Source organism: Mus caroli, unplaced genomic scaffold, assembly GCF_978045245.1.
Source record: "Mus caroli unplaced genomic scaffold, Mus_caroli_1 scaffold_4, whole genome shotgun sequence".
Classification (NCBI taxonomy): Eukaryota; Metazoa; Chordata; class Mammalia; order Rodentia; family Muridae; genus Mus; species Mus caroli.
The window spans coordinates 105017449-105040707 of record NW_028227259.1 but is presented as its reverse complement, the minus strand read 5'-3'; the positions used below and the strand labels follow the sequence as shown (position 1 = coordinate 105040707).

Sequence of the window (23259 nt, the reverse complement as noted above, 5' to 3'; positions counted from 1 at the left end):
TAGAGGTCAAAGGGTAGGAAATGTACATGCTGGGTAGGACCTTTGTCATCTAGGACTCTTGTCTTTATTCTCCTGTCACAATCAGCCTTGAACTCTGGTGGCTAGCTCATGTAATGAAAACTAAATACCATGGGCCTTTATATGTATTATGTATAATTATATATGTGATACATATGATAGTACCACGAAATATATATTAATACATACACATTCTATAATACATATGTATTATACATATGTACTCTATAAATTCTCCTTCCCTAGGGGGAGGAGAACTCCACAAGCTATTAGTGACCACAGAGTGGAGCTATGACTTCTTCCATGTTGCCACTGACAAGCTAATCCTGGCTATTGCACAACAAAACTGAGACATGCAATACTAATGCAATTCAGGAGCATGCCACTTTTGCCAACTTTCAGTTATTTAAAAACCATCGGCTTTTAAAATTGTGTATGTGCACACGTGTGAAATACATGTCAATCCCTCACCTTCTCACTTACTTTAGTCATATCACATGATCCAACACAATATGTTCATGCTTATCATTAAACTTTCACAATGTTATAAACATATATAGTCTTTAGACTCAGTTCATAACTTTATAATTGCAAGCAAACAAACCAAAGAATCAAATACACACAGACAGAATAACGCAACACAGCGGGAACACTCTAGAGAAGATAATCCCCACCCACCACTGGTTATTGGTCTTCCATAAATTCCAATAGATGAAGGGCAGTGGAAACCCCAAAAAGACATATCCGTGGTATTAAAATATTGCTAAGCGATTCTTGTTTTTACAACCATTAGTAGCCTTAAACTATCCATAAACAGGGTTTTCCATGCATGCTGCAGGTGTCTCAGCCAAGCTGATGAAAGAAGCACCCTCCCTGGCTAGAGGACACCCAGCTCCCTCCAACACGCGTCTCCCGGTGCGCAGGCTCAAGCCCCGCCCCTTAGGCCCCGCCCCTACGCCCCAGCCTCCCGTCATGCCCCGCGATAGTGGCTGTGGCGGCAGCGACCGAGGCGGCAGTATGGAGGGCGAGAGCACGTTGGGGGTGCTGTCTGGCTTCGTGCTCGGCGCACTCACTTTCCATCATCTCAACACAGACTCAGACACGGTGAGCCGGGCGCGGCTGCCGACCCCGCCGTCCCTGCCCGCAGTCCCCGCTCGCCCCGCGGGTTCGCGGAGCAGGGCGCCCTCCCGAGCTCTCATCCGGGCCCTTTTTCTCTGCTCGCCCTTGGGCGTGGAGGAAAGTTCCCCGGGGCCTCCGGCTGGGCGACGAAAGTCGGGCAGCTTCCCTGCCTCGCTACCCTGCTGTGCGAAGGATCCGGGCGCCGGGTCCTACCCGCAGCGCGTGTGCGCCGCGAGACTCGGGAGGACGAGCACGGGCGAGCCAGACCCCGCACCCAGCCGCATGGGGCTGGCCAGTTGTAGAGCTAACCTGGCATGAGGCTCTAAGATTCCGGCTACTTCTGTGCTACTTTCCGTTACAAACGCACTTTGTCCAGGATCAGATGTGTAAATGCATTTTTAAGCCTTTGCCTCCTTTCGAAGCCAGTGAGTGACATTGAAAACAAATTTTAAGGCTCTTTTTTTAGATTAAAAACTTACCGTAAAACTTTGAGGTCTGGCAGTAGCATCTTGTATTAAGTTCTTAGTAACATAAAGAAAGAAACTTAGAAACATCTAAAATGAGTTTGGGGTCTGCACGAATACAGTGCAGAGAGCACCATACCGAACAGTGTGGAGTAACTTATTTGAAGTGTTAAGTCCTTCGCTTTAAGTGTCAGATCTGCGTTGCCTAAATGGCTTCTCAGCACGGTCCCAGTGATAGGAGTGTACAATGATTTGATGTGCAGTACATCAAGATAACCAAGGGGAAACAAATGACATCTTTGAATGCGAGGTGCTCACCGGGCAGCACATAATGGGATGATACTGACATTAGCATGGCTCTACGGGAGGATGATATACAAACTGAAGCACTTCATACTAAACACAAACACGTGTGTGTATCTGTGGGACTTATTTTAGAAGATGTTTAGCGTGAACATAAGTAAACTGCCCTAAGTCTGTAGTTTATAGGATTAGCCCTTGTACACTACATCTTGGTGTTTGACCCTAGTTTCTCAGATATTTTAACTTTTGTTTGAAGAGTCATTTATTTTTATTTTATGCGTGTCTGTTACCTACTGAATATCTGTGGATCACACATGGGCAGTGCCCAAGTAGGCCAGAAGAGGGCATACCATCCTCTGAAACTTAATGGGAGATACAGATGTGGGCGCTGAGAACGAAATCCTGTTCTTTTGCAAGAGCAGCCACTGCTCTTAATGACTGAATCGTCCCTCCAGCTCAACTAAAGGTTTTAGAGTTGGTTTCTGAATAATTGTACTTAGAATTGACTGGTACTTTTCCTGGTTTTTAACATTGGGAGTATCAAAATCAAGAACATTTGCAATTACAGATTTGTACCCACTTGATTCTGTTAAAGGACTGGGACATTCCTATATGTTTGTTTGGTTGGTGGATCGATTATTTTGATGAAATGGAGGCAGGGCATTATAAACTAATTTTAATGAATAGAAGAGTTCACTTGATCTTTAAATGCACCCAAAGGAAAAACTTGAGTTACTGAAATGAAAAAAACAAAACAAAAACCCAAAAGGTTGCCTGTATTTTAAAAGAAAACAGGCACACAGTAGACCCATTGGGAAGCAGATGTAACTGAATTACAAATCTTTATTTTTTTTTTATAATTTTTAGACAGATTTACAAATGAAAACATTGATCACTTTAGCATTCCATAGCTAAGAAACCTCCACTGACACCCAGAAATATGTGTAAACTCCAGACTTCAGCTGCTCATTTGGAATATCTTGTGGGACTTTACCCTCTTGTTACAACTGTCCACAGGAGCCTTGCACTTCAAGACAAACTGCTCAGCTGGGCTCTTAAACAGACTTTAAACTTTTATGCTTTTGAGTTAGGGGTGCTTCACTCTCTGCCTTCCCAAACTATTACCAAGCCCTTTAAAGTCAGTCCCACTCAGCCGGACATGGTGGTGCATGCCTTTAATCCCAGCACTTGGGAGGCAGAAGGCAGGCGAATTTCTGAGTTCGAGGCCAGCCTGGTCTACAAAGTGAGTTCCAGGACAGCCAGGGCTATACAGAGAAACCCTGTCTCAAAACAAACAAACAAACAAAAAAATCAGTTCCACTCTGTCTCCCTCACAGCCTTTTCCAGTTACCCATGTGCCCACTACCTATAACACATTTGTATATTGTGAAATTCTGAGATGATATGATTAGGAGATAGAATATTGACCCTAGCCAGTGTGTTTCATATACTGCTTCTTTTGTTTACTCTCAGGAAGGTTTTCTCCTCGGTGAAATGAAAGGTGAAGCCAAGAATAGCATTACTGATTCACAGATGGACAACGTTAAAGTTGTTTATACAATTGGTGAGTCACTTAGTTCTGTGTGGTTTTGGTAGTTTACATGCCGAGTACAAGCAGCATAAATGTTACTTTCACTTTTATATTTTAGTTGTTCTGGGGAATACACACATGTCTAGACTCTTGTGTGTGTGTGTGTTTAAACTGATAACATATATATGGTAATGTTTTTAAAAGTACTACAAAAAAAAAAGAAAAAACCCAAAAACCAAAAGTGTGGGTGAAGTGGTACAGACTTGTAATCCTCACACTAAAAAATGGGAGGCAGGGGGATCAGAAGTACAGCTCTGCACGTTTGCTGTTGTCTAGGGAGTGTAACGCTTGCAGTTCCAGGTTGGACTTTTAGCCCTGCATGTCTGGGAGTCACTTGATTTCTGAGTGAGCGTGGTCTGTCTTAGGGGGGTCTGAAGAGGGATGAGCTCTGCACAGTGAAGCTCCTAGCTAGCAGGAGGTCAAACGCTCCTCAGGGTGGTGGGCAGTGGGCAAGCGATTAATACACTCATGACTAGAAATCCTTTTTCTCCTAGACATTCAGAAATATATCCCATGCTACCGGCTTTTTAGGTGAGTAATAGTATTAGTAAAAACAAGTAAATTATTCATTGTGACAATTGTTTGCAAGGTAAATAATTTTAAAAACTAACAGTGTCTTCATAACCAGACATGGTAATTTAGTGTCTTGGTTACATAGAAGTTTGTTTGATTTTTTTCAGTATCCAAGGTACACTAGTCCACGTCAACTGTGTCTGTAATTCTTTATTAGTTGTGTTACCCTTAGCTGGCCTCTACTGCCTCTGAAAAACCAGTGTTCTTTGAAAATTGCCTTTTCTTCTCACAATCCTCTCATTGCATATTATAAACTCATGACTGACATATACTTTAATGTCACTAACAGTCACCAAGCAAACAGACACAACCATAGGATGGTGTCATTTTAAAGATTTTAAAAGACCATTTTTATGATTTATATCAGCCACACAAGAAAAATAATGAAGCCGGGCGTGGTGGCGCACGCCTTTAATCCCAGCACTTGGGAGGCAGAGGCAGGCGGATTTCTGAGTTCGAGGCCAGCCTGGTCTACAAAGTGAGTGCCAGGACAGCCAGGGCTACACAGAGAAACCCTGTCTCGAAAAACCAAAAAAAAAAAAAAAAAAAAAAAAAGAAAAATAATGACTGTCGTACACTCTCACACAGTGTATACATGTCTAAGACGGTGGGAGTTACAAAGGCATACATGGTAAAGAGAGATCTGTGGGGAAGAAAGTATGACAAGACAGCCTGGGGTGTTCTCAGACTGATAAAGCAGGAGGAGGCAGTCTGCTTACAGTCCTTCTTACACACTGGACGTGCAGATCTAGTCATTGAATGCGGAGTTCTTAGTGGAACCTCCTAGAAAAGACTTCTTGAAGGGCCTTCTGGACCAGCAAAGGATTAAGAGAACCTGTGTTTCCAGGCAACTACATTAAGAAACAGGCTAGTTTAGTAGTGTCTGGGCTAGTTTAGTAGTGTCAGCAAATACACTGATTTCCTCATTTCAGAAGTCTACAAGTTTCTTGAAAACAGGTCATTGAAACCTAAAACATACTTTGTTTTTTGTTGTTGTTGTTGTTGTTTTTGCTTTTGATTTTCCAAGACAGGGTTTCTCTATGTAGCCCTTGCTGTCCTGGGACTTGCTTTTTAGACCAGGCTGGCCTTGAACTCACAGAGATCCACCTGCCTCTGCCCCCTGAGTGCTGGGATTAAAAGCTTATGCCACTATGCCTGGCCTTTAAGTATGGATTCTTTACAGTGTATCCTTTGGGGAGTGAGGAGACAACAGGGCTCTGACTGTAGCCCAGGCTGTCCTAACCTCCAGAGTCTTCTGTGTCAGGTTATAGGCATTTGTCACCATACCTGGATTATTATGTTTCCGTATAAAACTCTGCAGAAGCTTGACATAAGATCAGAGTTCTCATGTGTGTGTATACTATTAGCCTACGCTTACATATCCCAAGTTCTCACTACCTTAGACACCAGGTTGAGATGCTTAGAAATGGACCGTGCTAGAGAAATACAGCAGTAACATTTATTATTGTTGTTATTTATTTTGTCTCCTCTCTCTCCTTTTTCTCTGTTCCCTTCTCTTTCTCTGGGGATTGAACTTAGGAACTGGGCATTGGTTTCTGGAATTGTCACAATTTCAGTCTTTATCCAAGTCACAAATGCCATAGCAGTTGTCTTTCAACAAACCCAGTTACCCCTTAGCCCATTAAAATATTTTTTTTAAAGATTTTTATTATTTATTTTATTTTATTATATGTGAGTACACTGTAGCTGTCTTCAGACACTCCAGAAGAGGGCGTCAGATCTTGTTACGGATGGTTGTGAGCCACCATGTGGTTGCTGGGATTTGAACTCAGGACCTTCGGAAGAGCAGTCGGTGCTCTTAACCACTGAGCCATCTCACCAGCTCCCATTAAAATATTTTTAATGGAGTTATTTTTTTCTTGTGGTACCAAGATTGACCCAAGGTCTTTACTTATGCTAGGTAAGCACTACACTGCTGAGCTGTAATCCCAGGTTTGTCTGTTTGTTTGAAACATTGTGTGACTAAGTTATTGGCTGGCCTTAAACGCACTCTTGTAGCTTAGGCAGGCCTTGAACTTGAAATCTTCTTCCCTTAACCTGTTTAGTAGATGGATTTATAGGCCTGTACCAAGCTCAGCTTAAACATGTTACCAAATAGGATATTGGTCAGTTCCATGTAAATAAATGTCTCTAGTATATACTTAAGGATGTCAAGGAAAAAAGAAACCCTATAAAATTATATAGGGCTTTGTTTACTATTTCAGCATTATAAAAAGGAATATTACCTCCTCAATGTCAAAGAGAAGGACTAGGACTGAGGAGGCGGCTCCACTGTTAACTCCCTGCCGCTCAGGAGTGAAGACCCAAGTTTGGCCCAGGTTCAGTGAGACGCATGGTCAAGCAATAAGGTGGTGACTGATGAAGGGAAGCAGCATCAGCCTCTGGCTTTTCTGTGCGTGTACACCTGAACACACAAGTGCACACATCCATGAACACGCGCGCATGCACAAGCGCCTGGGCGGGCACACATACACACACAGGGAAGGAACTATTGCTTGGAGTCTCTCACAGGAAGAGAAGACTAAGCTACAAGGAAATGGTTTAGAATCATTTAGAATTATTCTTTCTATATTTGAGACAGTCCAGTTACAAAAACCAGTGGACTAAGTCAGATTTATCCTCCCCTTCCCAGTGTCCCCCAAAACCCTGAGCATATAGCTTTGGTATTAGCAGTGGATCGTTGTCCTTTCGTCACTGTTCTTTATTATACATTGTATATCCTATCCTAAGTTATCAGTTACAGGAAGGGAACTGAGTTGTGAACTGCCTATATGAACAGTCTGATTCTTGTATTAATGAATACTTTATTGTTCTGATTTAGTTTAAAAATGTGATAGACAGCTCATACCTGGAAGTTTTTCTCTTCTTTTTTGTTGTTGTTGCTTATGGACATAATGTTTCTACTATTAAAGTGTTAATCTTTAAATTTTATCTATTATTGTTGGAGTTCATATGATAAGTAGGCACGAATTTTGGTTGGATAATGTGGGTTAGGAGTTACTAAAATTAAAAGTACTAATAAAATTATTCAAATTTCTATCTTACTTGGAAACTTTTTAATTTTTACTTTTATAGCTTTTATAATTCTTTAGGTGAAGTAAACGAACAAGCCCTGAAGAAGGTTCTTTCAAATGTCAGAAAGGTATTTTCTTTTCTTTGTTAGTATTATTTGTGCTATCTTGTGATCCTAAAAACCAGTACTTTTACAGAACTCTTAAGCAATATTAATGGCATTCATTAGAGCATGTAAGAAAAGACTTATTGTTCCCAGAAATTCAGGCAGTGTTTCTCTGAAAGCAAAACTACTCATTAAAAGTATCCATCCTGGGGCTAGAGAGAATGCTCAGTGGTTAAGGGCACTAGCTGCTCTTCCAGAGGACCTGGGTTTGGTTCCCAGCACCCACATGGCAGCTCACAACCAGATAGAAGTCTAGTCCCAGGGGATACAATGCTTTCTTCTGTCCCCTGGATACATGCATGCACATAGAACACAGATGTACAAGCAGGCAAAGCATACACAGAAAATGGAAAAATATCATCTCACTGCTCCTTTGACTACTGTGTAGTACACTGACTCTCTGGCTTATGGCTTAACCACAGCCTTTTCCCGTCTGATTTATTCTAGGAGTGAATCCATTTCTGTTATTTTCACATCACTGGATTTTATTATTGTTGTTGCTGTTGTTATTTATTGTCTCAGACTGCTGGATTTAAGTAGCTGGGAGTTCAGGTATATGTCACAGAGCGAGGCTTTGCAGTTGCCTATACAGCAATTCCATTTAAACCTTCCTAAATGTACTTGGTGTTAGATAAAAGTTACAGAACATTCAGAATCCCATTCCCAATCTAGGCTTTTTTTGAGGTATGCATTTTTGTCTTTAAAATTTTATGTGTCTGAGAATAGAAGAAAATTTCAGGGAAAGTTTCAGTCACTTGGAATGATAACACACATCTGACTTTAGAATGGAAGTAGATTTAATAATGTAAGTTCTTTCAGATAGTGGGTGTATACTTGTAATCCCAGGTCTGAGGGAAGCCAAGACAGAAAAGGATTTATTCTGAGGCAACCCAGTGAGATCCTGACACCTGCAAGCCAAAAAAAAAAAGGAAAGGAAAGGGCTGTGGACATGGCTCTGGTGCCCCCTTGCCTTCGTAAAGGCTCTGGGTGCACCTTTCTAGCACTACAGCACAAGGCCTGACACCTGAGCTCAATCTGTGGAAACCATTGGGTAGAGGGAGAAAACAGCCCTGTTTGCTGTCCTCTGACCTCCCCAAGGGTAAAGCACTCATACATACCTGCATACATGCATAAATACACACATGCACTTGTAAAAGTATCTTAAAAGACGATGGTTGAACTTAAAAAAAAAATTATTATTTGGAACCAACAAGACAGCTTAGTGGACAAATGCTCTGGCTTTGAAGCCAGATGACCTGAACTTAATCCTTTGACTAACAGGATGGAGAGAGGGAGAGAAATGACTCTCACACAGTGTCCTCTGTTCACCACACTTTATCTCCACATGCACATACACAAGCGCACGCATGCACACACCCACACACGTGCATGTCACATGTGCACACAGCAAGTGTAACGTTCTCTTTTTTTTTTTTAAAGATTTATTTATTATATGTAAGTACACTGTAGCTGTCTTCAGACACACCAGAAGAGGGCATCAGATCCCATTACAGATGGCTGTGAGCCACCATGTGGTCGCTGGGAATTGAACTCAGGACCTTCGGAAGAGCAGTCAGTGCTCTTAACTCCTGAGCCATCTCTCCAGCCCTTCCCCCCCCCTTGTTTAATATTTTATTTTAGCATATTTCCATAGATGCAATCAAGACTCTAATAATTTTTTTTGTTTGTTTTCTTGTTTTGGTTTTTTGTTTGTTTGTTTTTTATTTAATTAGGTATTTTCTTCAGTTACATTTCAAATGCTATCCTAAAAGTCCCCCTTACTCCCCTACCCACCCACTCCCACTTTTTGGCCCTGGCGTTCCCCTGTACTGGGGCATATAAAGTTTGCAAGGCCAAGGGGCCTCTCTTCCCAAAGATGGCCGAGTAGGCCATCTTTTGATACATATGCAGCTAGAGTCAAGAGCTCTGGGGGTACTGGTTAGTTCATATTGTTGTTCCACCTATAGGGTTGCAGACCCCTTTAGCTCCTTGGGTATTTTCTCTAGCTCCTCCATTGGGGGCCCTGTGTTCCATCCAATAGCTGACTATGGTAATGTACTCTTAATTTGATTATTTAGGAAGTATATTTATGAGAGCATTTTTTCCTTCAAAATGAATGTTTTGTTTTTGAGATAACCTCACCATGTAGCCCACTTCATCTTTGAACTTGTTATCCTTTGAATTCCAAAAGCTGAGATTACAGGTATAAGAGCCATTTCTAATTTTTCGGCTTTAATGTACAAATAAATGTATGGTGGGTTTTTGTTGTTGTTGTTATAATTACTATTCAGTAATGAGAATTATTTTTCAGGTTAAAAGTTTATTAATGTTATTCATGAATTTGTTGGACCAGGTCTTCATGAATGTTACATAAGTACTTTACAAACTGAGCTACACTCCCAGCTCATACTGTTTTAACAACCACCACCACACATGCTGCCTTGCAATCCCTAATGATACCAATGCTATTATTTCACACACTAGGGAGCCACTCCCTGGAAACATTCATATGCTATGTAAACACTTGATTAGTTAAATGTTAAACTCTTTACATTGATTTTAAAATCACTTGAAAGGTTTTTGTATTAAGTATATTCTTGATTTATTATAACCCAAGCTTTACCAACACTTAGAAGAGCCATTTTAAGACAGGTAGGTTTTGCCAAGTTTAGTGGTGATGCCTTTAATCCCATCACTTGAGAAGCAGAGATAGGTGGATCTCTCTGAGTTTGAAGCCAGCCTGGTCTACAGATTGAGTTGCGGACTGCCAAGGTCACACAGAGAGGCCCTGACAAATTTGTTTAGTTTTGTTGTGTCCCCAGGCTACACTACAGTCTTGTTGCTTCAGCCCCTAGTGTCCTGGAGCTACTGGTTATACTGCAGCTACTGCCTCAAGACCATTAATTTTTTCCTGTATCTCTTCAGACTGTGGTGGGCTGGTATAAATTCCGTCGTCACTCGGATCAGATCATGACATTTAGGGAGCAGTTGCTCCACAGAAACTTACAGACACATCTTTCAAGCCCTGAGCTGGTTTTCCTGTTGTTAACACCAAGTATAACAACAGAAAGCTGCTCCACTCACTGCCTGGAACACGCCTTATATAAACCTCAAAGGGGGTAAGTGTTGGTTGGTCCTGGCTATTTTAAGTAGAATTTTCACAGTGCTTTGTAGCTCCAAGTGTCTTCATACAGTGTTGCACTGGGTGTCATAATCATGGAAAGAAAGCCTTAATGTTAATAATAGATGAGAAAACAAAGGTTGGGCAAGGAAATGGGGCCCAGGGGGTAATGACTTGGAGGCTTGTGTCCTGGAACCTAAGTGTTATTGCGCTCATGTGAGTATGGGCTGCTGTAGACAGATTCATCACAGTCCTGATGGCTTACTGCAGTAAGTCCAGGCAGTTCCCTTGGGTATAATTATATTCTCCTTGATTATAAGAATTAAGTAAAAAGAGCACTACCAATTGATGTTAATTTTATTGCTTATGGAGGATAAGATAAATCTCAACATAATACCTTAAAGTTGAAATATCACTTACCTCGAACTCGTAGGACTAGACAGAACCACACACTTCATTCAGATTTTGGAATATTTGCAGATACCCACTAAAATACCTTGGGATTGGAACAGGCTCAAGTCTAAACAAAAATTCATATATACCCTATAAATATAATCTGAAGTTAATTTTTTTAACAATATTGCACTTTTCTTTTTTTGAGACAGTGTAGCCTAGGCTGGCCTTGAACTTGAGGTCTTACCACCTGATCTCTCTAGTGCTAGGATTACAGATAATGGATTATCATACAAAGCTTGGAACATACGTCGGTACTGACCTGGCACATGGAAGTCAGATGGGACATCTGCCTTTGTTTTTGCTGTGTTTCCTCGAGACATGGCCTCACCATGTAAACTGAGCTGGATATGGAACCGATAGATGGGCCTGTCTGGCTTTGAACTCACAATCTTCCTGTGTTGGCCTTTCAGGAAATTTTTTGTGTAACAGTGTTCAGTTTCACATTTTAGGCTGTGTGTGGTGGTGCACACTTAACCATCCCAGGAAGTGGAAGCAGGAGGATTTCGAGTTTGAGGTCAGTTTAGGTTACATAATAAGACCCTACCTCAGATTTCAAGATTTTGGACCAGGGATGCTGAACTTGTTCTGCCTTTTAGTGTGCTAAGGACACAGTGCAGGATTCACACTGGCAGGCAGGAGTCCCTCTACTGAGCTTCATCTCCAGCAAAGTTTCTTTTCCTTTCTTACCCCCTTCCTTTAAGGGTTTCAGTAAGTATAGTGGTTCATTCCTGCCATCCTTGTGCTTGAGCTAGCGCAGGCAGGATTTTGAGTCCAAGGTTTTACTCAGCTGTACAGAGCTTGAAATTAGGTTGGATTAAAAAAAAAAAAACAAAACCAAACAAACCAGTGATAAAAAGCTTTGTCCCACAAGCCTAAAGACCTGAGGTCCATCCCTAGAACCTTCGTTGGAAGAAAAGAACCAACTTGTGATACTGTCCTCTGACACTAAAACATTGTAAACAGACAAAAAGGATAATAAAGGGGCTGCAAAGCTCAAGGTCTCACCTGTGTTGCTTGTCATGGCCTTTCAGCTCAGTTCTCCTCAGCCTCTGGGGTAGCCTTACTTCCTTGATTTCCATATATATGTGACAGGAGAAATAGCCTTAAACTATCTTAACACAACTCTTTTATGCTATAGACATCATGACTGTTTTCCGAGACAGGGTTTCTCTGTGCAGCTCTGGCTGTACTGGAGTTTTCTCTGTAGAACAAGTTAGCCTCAAACTTTGCCTGCCTCTGCCTCCTGGGTGACATCTTTTAAAAGCTAGTTGCTTCAGGGCTAGAGATGAGTCAGCCAGCAGTTAAGAACATCGGCTGCTCTTCAGAAGGCCCCAGTTCAATTCCCAGCAAACATCTGACAGTTCACAACCATCTATAACTCCAGTTTCAGGGACATGTGACACTCCTTTTAGCCTTTGAGGGCACTGGTGGTGCACAGACATACATATATGCAGGCAAAACATCTGTATACATAAAGCAAGAAAAATTAAAAACCGAAGAGTTAGCTGCTTTAATTTGACTCATCTGGGATGATTCTCTTGCTAAATGAGGTGGGGGAGTATTTTAATGCTGTTAGAAAAGTGGCCTGCTCTGATGGCAGATGTTGTCCTTTTATTTTAAATTCTATTTTAAATGTTTGTTTGTTTGTTTGTTTCAGGCTTTTTCATAGGGTACCATTGGTGGTTACCAATCTGGGAATGTCTGATCAACTGGGTTATAAAACAGAATCTGCTTCCTGTACGTCCACTGTCTTTAGTAGAGCTGTGAGGACACACAGGTAAGACTGACTCACAGATGATAAAGGTTAAACAAGAACTCACATAACTGGAATATTTTCACCTCCGTGTTTCCTTTTAGACTGCCTGCTTAAAGAAAATCATTTTCTTACAGTTCTCAGTTCTTTAATGAAGATGGATCATTAAAGGAAGTCCATAAGATAAATGAAATGTATGCTGCTGTACAAGAAGAGTTAAAGGTGAGGTAACAGAAGCACAGAGACCCTTCAGAGCTCACATCAATAGACTGCTGTGAGCTGCTTCATAGACACATTGACATTTGTGGGCTGGAGAAATGGCTCAGCAGTAAAGAACACTGGTTCCTCTTCCAGAGGACCCAGATTTAATTCCCAGCACCCACATGGCAGTTCACAACTATCTGTAATTCCAGTTCCAGGGGATCTGACGCCTCACACAGAAAGAAGGTAAAACAACAATGCACACAGAATCAATAGACACTCGAATAAAGAAAAGCTGACATTTGAGGGTATATATTGTACTCCTTTGACTGCCATAAAAGAGACCACAACCTCTGGTAGAAGGCTGTACAAGTTTAATTTTGTTCTCAATATCATGGCTATATTTTCTCTTTCTTTTTTTGAAAAATGGTCTCACTGGAGCTCTGGCCGGCCAGGAACTTGCTGTGTAGGCTGGGCTGACCTTGGAATCATAGAGATTCTCCTGCCCTGCCCCCCAAATGCTGGGATTAAAGGCATTTGCCACCAAGCCCAGTCTCTGTCTTTTTCTAAGATGAAAGGGAAGCAGATGTTTAGAAGCACAGCCATCACTACAGCATTATCGTCTGTCTTACTATTTCAGTGTAGCTCACTGTAGAGAACACGAATCCTAACTGCAGGACAGCTATTGGGCCAGTGTAAAATAACGGGATGGGATTGAGGACTGTAAGAATCTGACCTGAGATGGAGAGTTGTGCTGTAAACTTACCTGAGCATAACCTTGATTCCTAATCCTGCTCTCACCTAAGCACAGGGATTACAGAAACGCACCCCAACTGAGACCCTTTCCTTTCCTTTTTCCCTTTCCCTTTCCTTTCTTTTCTGATTTGTGTATGAGTGACCTGTGTGCCAGAAGAGGACATTAGAGCTCTTTTATAGATCGTCATAAGCCACCATGTGGTTGCAGGGAATTGAACTCCAGACCTCTGGAAGAGCAGCCAGTGCTCTTGACCACTAAGTCATCTCACCATCCCTTGAGATACTTTCTTAAGGGAAAGGAAAACAGTTAAATCCTTAATTGAACAGAGTGCCCCAAAGTTGTTCCATGGACACGTCCTAATGTCCTCCTTGTGCTCAGTCACTGCTAGGAGCAGCCCCTGGGGAGCTGCACCGTGCTTGGGGCTGGGGACATAACTCAGTTGATGCAGTACTTGCCTAGCACTCACAGGGCTCTGATCCCAAATCAGCATAGTGGTGGTGTACACCTGGGTTTCCAGCACTGGGAAGGTGAAGGCAGGAAGATCGGAAGTTCAAGGTCATCCTTGACTGCATGGGAAGTTGGAGGCCAGCCTGGGATGCACAAGGTTTTCCCTAGTAAGTTGAAAAATGCTGAATCCAAACTGGGAACGTCAGTATCTCAATTGGATATCTAAAAAGTCTATTTTCGTGGCAACCATACTTGTTAGTAAGAAAAAAATGGTTACTACATTTCTGTATCCTACTAACATTACATACTATTTTTTAAAGATTTATTTATTTTGATGTGTATGTGTTTTTGCCCTCGTGTCTTTGTGTGCAATGTGTGTCCAGTGCCGTCTGAGGCCAGAAGAGGCACTTGTTCCCATGGATCTAGAAGCACAGTTGCGAGCTGCCCTGTGAGTGCTGGAAACCTAACTCAGGGCCTGTTAACTGCTGTGCCATCTCTAGCCCCACAGAGTATTTTACTTAATGAATAAATTATACAGAAACTGAAAATAATGCTGAGGATGCCTGAGAAAGGGATTGCTCTGAGCACCCACAGTCACTGCGTTTCCAGAGCGAGCGTCTTAAGCCTCAGATGCTTTCCAGTGGACATGGACACTGATTCTATGGCTTGATTATCTGAATAGTACTGGACAAATGCCTAGAAAGTATCCACTGCAACTGGTACACTTAACTTCTGACCTATAATTGAAATTAATAATGTTTGGTTTAGACGTCATTCTCCTGTATAACCTTTATTAGGTATATTTCCAAAATGGAATTACTCAGTCTTTTAAAACTGAGACCCACAGCGTCAGTTTCCTTTTCAGATGGAGCTTTTCCTATAGGGAAAACACTGTTACCTTTTGTCTTACTTACTGTGGGTTTTTGGTTTTGTTTTGGTTCTGTGTGTTATGAACCTCTCCTGTAGCTCAGGTTGGCCTTGATCTCCCCTGTAGATAAGGATAACCTTTAGCTACTAATCCTGCCTCTACATCCTAAACCTCAGTGTTGTTTTGGGGTGTACACGCTGGGACTTGAACCCAGGCCGCACACATGCTAGTGATAGTGCTGTGTCACTGAGCTCTGTCCTCAGCCCAATGTATATATTTATTTCAAAATGAATTTTACCTCATTTCTATAATCAAAAAAATATCTGGTATATAAGTCCAAAAATAAATGTAAAGTTAACACATCCAAAAAGCATGTCATTGCCTACAAAGCAACATAAACTTGTTACCAAGGTCCTCCAAAATTACATCCAAATGAAAATAAGGTTTAAACGAAAGATTAATGTTACTTTGCATTCTGTACCACTGAGAACTTTCACTGTGGGCCTAGATTCCTATTAGTACAAGACTTGGAACTTTTTTATCTGTGCCCTTATTGTTTTTGTAGAGTATATGCCAAAAAGTTGAACAAAGTGAACGAGAAGTAGAGAAACTATTGATGGATGTAAACCAATTAAAAGAAGTTAGAAAAAAGCAGCAAGCACAGGCTACAGGAGCAGGTAAGCAGCAGGTGAACTCAGACTCCTCACTGTGCTCGGGCTGCTGTCCTGATGGACTGGGATTGTGAGTGGTCACTACACTGTGCTCTGTGTTTGATAAAAAAAACAAAAACAAAAAAATGAAAGACTGACTTTCTCATACAATAGTATGGCACATAAATAGAGATTTGATGTTACGTCATTCTTATTCTAATAATCTGTCTGTTGGAATTGTGTTTACTTGACTGAACAGCTAATTATAAAGGACTGTGAAGCAAACATGTGTTAAGCTCTTTTTTATTGTCTCTAGGAGAGAAGAATGTCCAGAGAAACCCCCAGGAGAACATCCTTCTTTGTCAAGCTTTGCGAACATTTTTTCCAGAGTCTGAAGTTCTTCATTCTTGCGTTATTTCTTTGAAAAATAGACACATTTCTCCCAGTGGGTGTAATGTTAACCACCATGTTGATGTAGTGGATCAGCTGACCTTAATGGTAGAGTATGTGTACAGCCCTGAAGCTAGTCCAGTGCCCACAGCCCAGCTACGTAAACGGAAGGCTCTAGACACACATGACCAGGGGCCTGTGAAGAGACCACGGCTGCTGGAGACAGAAAGCAGACCTTCTGTGGCAGCATCCCGCAGCAGGCACCAAGACAAGGCTTCCTCAAGCAGCCTAGATATAGACATAGAGATGGGGAGCCCAGAAGGTGATGCTGACTATCCTCGCTCTCCCACATTTTAATTCTTTTTAGACGACGTTTCTTACTAGACTGAGTAAGAAACTTGTTTTATTTTTACTCTTTCCCCTCTGGATTAATACACATAAAATTTATGTTTTTACTTTATTCACCTGTTTGTAATACATGGATATTTTTACTGTTCAACTGCTTATAATATATAGGTAAGTTAATATTTTATACAGTACCTTAAAAATTCTTATCTCGCATTGTAAATGCTTTGTAAATGTGTACATATGTAGATGCATAGCTATAATTACATATATAAACTTGTGGTGTGGGAACTGTGAATGGCAGGCAACTTCTCTACCACTGAGTTCCAGTCCAAATGTTTTTGATTTTGTTTGGCTTGGGATTTTTTTGTTTGTTTGTTTGTTTGTTTTGTGGGTTGAGGGGTGCATTGGGATAGGGTCTCTGTGTAGCTCTGGGTGTTCTAAATCTCACAAATATCTACCTCCCTCTGCCTCCTGTGCTGAGATTAAAGGTGTGTGCCAGCTAAGATGATTTTATTTCAAAGCCACAAACCTTTCAGCTCCTCCCACCCCCAAATTGTTAGGGAAAGACTTACATAGATACATTCTTTTCAACTAGAATATTCTTCAAGTTGGGAAAAGAGAAACTAGCCTTTTTCACAACCTGGAAAGAAGCACAGATGTTCGTAAACCCGGGCGGGCCTCAGACTTGGTTCAGCTGGCACGGGCATCTCCTGAGTTGGATTTTTGAAACTCCCACAGTGAAGGAAAGAACCAACTCTCACAACCTCTCCTGACTTCATGCATTGACCATGGCATATACATGAAACCCCCATAAATAAATGTAGTGAAAAATTTAGTTTGTAATATCTTATTTTTATAGATTTTAAGATTTACGTTTTTAAGATTCTTACTGAAGAGAGAACCCAGCAGTGCTTGAAGCACTTCCTGAGGACTGTAACTCCAGCTCTGGGGACCCATTGTCCTCTCATGCCCTCCAGAGCATGCACATGTGCACACTCACACATACATACATGTGCATGCATACACAGAGAAACATAAAGCACACGCAGTTTTGTTCTATATTAACCTGGGCTTAGTGGTGTTCACATGGAGTCCCAGCACTGACAATGCAGAGGTAAGAGGCTGCCCGGGACTTGTTAATCATCTGGTCTAGCCTAAGTGAACTTTATAATCGGTAGAGACATATTACGGAAGACACCTGATATCAATCTCTGGCCTTCATAAACTCCTGTGCACATGAGCACAAAAAAAAACACCACCAAAATGCCTCCAAGTGAATTCACTGCCACAGCCATTCACATGGGATTCAAACAAGCACTCTGCCTTTCTAGCACCATCCCCCTAAAACCATCCCCCAAAACCATCCCCTAAAACCATCCCCCAAAACCATCCTGCTGTAAGGACAGAATCTTACATCGCTGTAAGGGCTGGGCTGGAATTCTAAGAGAAGCCCTCTTCTTCCATAATCTATAAGTAAGTTGTGACAACCACGAGGAACCACTATCACCGAAATGTACAATATCACATTACCATCAGAAGCGCGGTGTCTAAAGAACACTCACTGGTGTGGAGAAGACCGATTGTTCCTAATCCACTGAAAGACATTTCCACTCAAATTAGCTGGAGTCTGCTGACAACCACTTAGAGGTTTATTGGCAGGAACTTTACAAATATAAAATTTATTCTCGGTATCTGATGTTACAAACTCTAGGGTCTTTGAGATATGCAGGATCCTTGTATGTAACTGGCATAAACCCTGTAAAGAGATAATTAAAGTTCTTGGCAAAGACAATGAGCAAAATCTTAAATTAGTTCAACTCAGCTGTGCAGGGAATGCTTACCCATTTTCTGAGCTCTCTTAATGGCTTTAGTTATTTCCCTCTGTTTCTTTCCACAAAGACCTGTGAAAATAAATGAGGTGCTTTTACACGTCAGAGAATGTTATTTCTACATTTAAAACAGTTTTCTAAGTTGAAGATGCCAGGTTTTTTCTGTGACGAGCCAGAAAAGTAAATCTTTTATGGGTTCTTTGGTTTCTCACACACTGGACTCTGTTATTGCAACTGATTATCCAGTGAACAACCATGTGGCAAAAACCAAAACAAACAAAAAGCCAAACGACAGTGTGGATATAGCTATCAGTTGCTGGCACTAAGTTTTAGTCTAGGAGTGGTAATTTAAAAATGGATTTAGCTTTATTATTTTCAGTTGAGTACAGATGCTTGCAGAAGCCAGATGTGCTGGGAAGTGAGGGTGCTCTAATCCTCGGGAAGAACATATACATTTTACCTCTGGGCCACTGGCTAGACCCAAGACAGTGTTCCTAATGCCTGGATTTCTATATGCTGTCGCCCTGTAGTTCCTGTGAGTAAAGGCAATGGCCTCTTGCAGCATTCCCTAAGGACCTCATACCAGGCCCTGTGGCAGCGGGTTTAATAGTCACTTGGCATGATTTGAAGACTTGCCAGTCTCCCGAAATAACAAGCAATCAATGTGATTCTTATCTGTACTTAAATTTCTTTCTTTCTTTCTTTTTTTTTTTTTTTTTGCTTCTCATTTTCGAGACAGGGTTTCTCTGTGTAGCCCTGGCTGTCCTGTCCTGGACTCAATCTGTAGACCAGGCTGGCCTTGGACTCAGAGAGAAATACCTGGCTCTGTTTCCAGAGTGATGGGATTAGTGTGCACCACCAAATCAGCTTACAATTAAATTTCTATGATTAAAAAAAAGTACCTGTTATGTGCCTTCCATAAATGCATCCGGTAAATGGAGAAATAAACTGGGACAAAAGCTGTTTGGGATTATATTTAGAGGGGAAAAATAATATTAGTATATCTGTTATTCAACTCTAAATGAATAAATGTACATTTTCTAAATAAACTACCTTCAAGTTATGTAAACATTTAGTATGTTTCAGACAAAGTTAATAAAATAAAATACTTTGTAGCAACAAGCCATCTTTTAAAAGGTTAACATCTAGTGTATCAAAAACTACACATGATCAAGTGTCATGAATCAGCCTGTCTGTTCTGTGCTGTGGCTACTGACTTCCCTAAAAGGCAGGCATCTAAAATACTGCAGATTACAGCCAGTTAGTAGGACATTTCCCCTGTCATGGCAGGCTACCAGACACAGATTAGGGCATTTACTCTAACTTACTTTTATAGAACCCTTTAATAACACTTTCTAGGTACTAGGCTCTACCTAGGTACTATGGCTCTACCCACAATTATTGCTGCACTGTATTTTTTATAATTTGTTGCATTTTCTCCTTCAAAAGTGGCTGTCATCTTACACTACTGTGAAAACACTTAACTGTAATATCATATCATTCACTTTCCCTAAATTTATTACTTTATTTTGTTTTGTTTGAGATGAGGTTTCTCTGAGTAACCCTGACTGTCCTGGAACTCACTATGTAGACCAGGCTGGCCTCGAACTCAAAGATCTGCCTCCTTCTGCTTCTCTAGTGCTGGGATTAAAGGAGTGCACTGCCATTGCCCAGCTAAACTTGCTGTTTCTAATTTGCTGAAAGCTTATGGAGAAATAGTACTTAAAGGAATGGTATATGGTAGTGAGCTGCAAAGGTCAACTTCCCAAGAGGAGCTTTTCCCAAAACACACATGTCTGTCATGTGCAGTGAGCTTCTGGGCAGAAACAGAGCAAAAGGAGAAATGCTAATCCAAATACTAGTGAGATGAGGGGAGTAGGGCTCACACTGAAGAGCTAACATAGGAAGGTAGAACAAGATTTGACACCTTGAAGTTGCTGAATCCATTCTACATAAAACCTGCTGACATGACGACAGTCCTCTGAGCAGACTCCTAGTCAAGTGTCACCAGTGCTCACCTGCACATTCTTGTAATCTACACGTTTCTCACACAAGACGCACTTCTTAAGAGGCTCCTTGTAGGGGTTCTCCATTGGGATTGGCTAGGATAAAAGGACAGTCTCAGGATGAACTGTGTTAAGACTTAATCAGAAAAGTTAAAGCTATAGCTACAGCTATACTTTTTTTTTTTTTTTAATACAAGTTCTTTATTTTGTGTTAATCTGGCTAAAGAGAGACTGCCACATTAAATATTCTGCCTTGAAGCAGAAAAGGACTTCCAAGATAAGTCAGTTGATAAAAGAGTTCTTGCTCAAATGCTGCGTTTCAATTGCATATAATCAAAGAACCTTAGTTCAATTTAAAATTAATTAATTTAAAATTTTATTTCAAAACAATTGCTTGGTATAAACATAATTTTATCATTCATTTTCTTTTAGATTAATTTATTAAAAGTATACATGTGCTAAGTCATTTATCCATACACAAATTTTCTGCCAGGTGTTTTTCACCATTTCACTTTATAAATAGACAATGTTCCATGGTTTAGTGCAATAAAAGGTTTGTTACCATCACCTTCTAGGGTGTTATGAGAGTCTGTGCGGGCCCTTGTGCATTTTCTCACCTTACTGTTCCTGACACAGTGCCTCCCTCTAACTATGAGAACAGTAGTCACCAATATAGTGACATTTAAAGTTTTGGTGAGCATACGAACAGGATTCATTGTGTGAGATTATGTGTATGTGTACATATGTGTGTATGTGCACGTGTGCCTGCATGTGTGGGCCTCTGTGTGTGTGTGTAATTATGCTTTGTTCTTATTTACTCTCTACTGCTCTCAACCACCCTGCCTTTCTCTCTCTCTCTCTCTCTCTCTTGCTGGTTTCCTTCTTCATTCCCAATAATACCCCTTCTGCTTTTGAACTAACTCAACATATATATTCCATTAACCTCTTTTGTCCCCCTGCCCTTTCCATCTCTTTTCTCACCACAATCCCTTTTCTATGTCCCTGTTTTCTGTTTTATTGAGTGAGTGTGTGTGTGTGTGTTTCTTTCTTGTGTTTCTTGAAATAGGGTCTCACTATGTAGCTCAGCTGTCCTACAACTCTCCATGTAGCACATGGTAATCTCAAACATCCCATCCTTCTACGTCGGCCTCCCAAATGATTTAATTACAAGTTGTACCAACACATTCTGGCACAGGGTCTTAATTTAGAAATGGCTTTGAAATCTATAGTTTTCCTTAATTGTGATAAAGGAGTATGACTGGGTGACCACATTTTTCTGTGGGAAAGAAACAGAATTTGCATTAGTCACATGACCTAAAAAAGGAAATGTAAATTTCCTTTATTTTAAAGTGTGATGCATGAATTAGATGACTAAGGTGGAGCCACATGTGTTTAGACAACTGCTTTGGTATCTAACATAGTCTTTTAAGACTATAGTTTTTACACTTGATTTTAGCCAAAAGACAAAACAGTGATTGTTTTTGTTGTTGTTGTAGTCCAGGATGTATCCAACTCACAAGCTCCTCTTGCCTCAGAGCTTCCTAAGTGCTGTCACAGTACATGTATACCACCATAGCTAGCTTGCCTTGAATATAAGCTGTATTCCTTCTCAGCTCCAGCTAAGTTCTCGTGTGCTGTGATTAGGCTCCCACATCCCTGTTCACACTTGAAACCCAAAAAAATACACCTATAGTTAAAAAGCAACTAGTTGAATGTCTTACTGTAAAACTTGAATTTGGATCTTTTATCAAGGTAGCCTGTCAGATTTTTATTACCTACAATTATCCTACCCACCGAAGCTATATTTAGATATTCTCAAATCATGTATCCTTATATTTAATATCTATGAAGAAGAATACATTACAGACTGAATCGAGGAATTCTCTACAAAACACAAGTGACTATAGTCAAAAAAAGATAACCATTATTTTGTCCTATAATTGAATTCCAAATATTAAAAATTAGGCTGAATTTGTAAATGAATTAGTAATATGGGGGGAGGGGAGCCTGGGGCTGGATAGGTGTCAGTGGTTAAAAGTACTCCCTAATATTACTAAGTACAGGGTTTGTATTCCAGCACCCACACTCAGTGGCTCACGACCACCTCGTTCCAGCTCCAGGAGAATCCAATGCCCTCTCTGGCTTCCACAGCTCCCCTCCCCCACATACACACAAATAATAAAATAATGTCTTCTTTAAAAAAGAAAAAGAAATCTTACCAGGTCCTCACTGCTGGTTACCTGTTCATACTGTGAAAAACTTCTTCTCCACAGCACAGAAACTAAAAAGAAAATGGCAACAACACAATTGTTTTCATTCGCTGAATATCTAACCAAGATTTACGTTTTTAAAGATGCTAGATAATCAAAAGGCACAATATTAAACATTCTTTTCAATGATTAGTTAGCATCCTGTTAGATTTGGGACATAACAGGACTCAAAATGAGCGATTCCAAAGGCTTTGGATAAAGGACTTATATATTTCCTCTCCTATAAATTCTTTCTCCTTTCTACAGTTACGGATTGAAATGCAAATATGTACAGAAACAACAGAATGGTACTGTCATTCCAAAGGAGAAATAAAAAGATTCAAGACATTGACAAAGAAGCATAAAACAAACAACAACAACAAAAAAGAGTTGACTACACCTTGGAAACAGGAGCCTAGATAGCATAACTGTTTCCTGAGAGGCTTCGTCCAAGCAGCGGGTGGAAACAGATGCAAGAGAACCACAGCCAACAAGTGTCCAGAAAGTCTTATTGAGGAGTCGGGGCGATAGGTTTTTGTAAAGTGAATAAATAACGGGGGGAAGTGGTTGACTACACCTCAAAGTCCTCTTCAGCTCTAGGAAACCAGTCTAGGGCGACTCGAGCCTCCCACTTATCTCAAACCTAGTCCTATAGAAATAGTCATTTTGCTAACGGCGAGGACTCCACCGACAATCAGCGGCTATAATGCTATGCCGGACGTTTTACCTGCGTGAGTTCCGCGATCCGTGAAGCAGCCAGCCACGGTTGTCAAATTCTTCCTCCCTATGCCACTGCACAGAGCAACCAGAGCGGCCATGGTCCTCCGCCCTTCCTCTTCCTTTCCGTTTCCCTAAGCGCCCCGACAGGTCCTTTCCGGTGCTCTTCCCCTGTCTGTCCGGGATTCGACGCAAAGGTT

The 23259-nt window shown here is 41.0% G+C and overlaps 2 protein-coding genes across 4 annotated transcripts; one reads left to right on the top strand and one right to left on the bottom strand.

Annotated features, from left to right (window-relative positions):
* The first annotated feature begins 999 nt into the window (after positions 1 to 999).
* Positions 1000 to 17755, top strand: Abraxas1 (abraxas 1, BRCA1 A complex subunit). 3 transcript variants are annotated; one of them, XR_015046959.1, is made up of 10 exons: positions 1000 to 1122; positions 3378 to 3468; positions 3990 to 4026; positions 7165 to 7231; positions 10193 to 10386; positions 12502 to 12621; positions 12735 to 12819; positions 15436 to 15547; positions 15837 to 16426; positions 16854 to 17755. XR_015046959.1 is itself a non-coding variant. In XM_021162693.3 (9 exons), the coding sequence occupies exons 1-9, from the start codon at positions 1036 to 1038 to the stop codon at positions 16265 to 16267; spliced, it is 1224 nt and encodes a 407-aa protein (XP_021018352.3). In that variant the 5' UTR covers positions 1000 to 1035; the 3' UTR covers positions 16268 to 17755. The 3 variants fall into 3 exon arrangements, 2 of the variants coding, with proteins under 2 accessions (XP_021018352.3, XP_085693053.1); XM_021162693.3 differs by having other exon boundaries at positions 15837 to 17755; XM_085836927.1 differs by having other exon boundaries at positions 1055 to 1122; positions 7182 to 7231; positions 15837 to 17755.
* Positions 17756 to 17884: 129 nt separating this feature from the next.
* Mrps18c (mitochondrial ribosomal protein S18C) lies at positions 17885 to 23205 on the bottom strand. Its single transcript, XM_021162692.3, has 6 exons — positions 23070 to 23205; positions 22313 to 22374; positions 20106 to 20189; positions 18990 to 19047; positions 18100 to 18159; positions 17885 to 18014 (listed from the first exon to the last, which is right to left on the bottom strand). Exons 1-6 carry the CDS (start codon positions 23158 to 23160, stop codon positions 17938 to 17940), a joined length of 432 nt encoding a protein of 143 aa, XP_021018351.1. The 5' UTR covers positions 23161 to 23205; the 3' UTR covers positions 17885 to 17937.
* Between the last annotated feature and the right edge of the window lie 54 nt (positions 23206 to 23259).

Bases quoted from the DNA above. Each gene is read 5' to 3' on its own strand.
- Abraxas1 (XM_021162693.3), top strand. From the start codon at position 1,036: ATGGAGGGCGAGAGCACGTTGGGGGTGCTGTCTGGCTTCGTGCTCGGC. The intron at 1,123-3,377 runs GTGAGCCGGGCG...GTTTACTCTCAG, and splicing joins TCAACACAGACTCAGACACG to GAAGGTTTTCTCCTCGGTGA. The intron at 12,622-12,734 runs GTAAGACTGACT...ATTTTCTTACAG, and splicing joins AGAGCTGTGAGGACACACAG to TTCTCAGTTCTTTAATGAAG.
- Mrps18c (XM_021162692.3), bottom strand. From the start codon at position 23,160: ATGGCCGCTCTGGTTGCTCTGTGCAGTGGCATAGGGAGGAAGAATTTG. The intron at 20,190-22,312 runs GTAAGATTTCTT...CTTTTATCCTAG, and splicing joins TAACCAGCAGTGAGGACCTG to CCAATCCCAATGGAGAACCC. The intron at 18,160-18,989 runs GTACTTTTTTTT...TTATTTTCACAG, and splicing joins TTATGGAAGGCACATAACAG to GTCTTTGTGGAAAGAAACAG.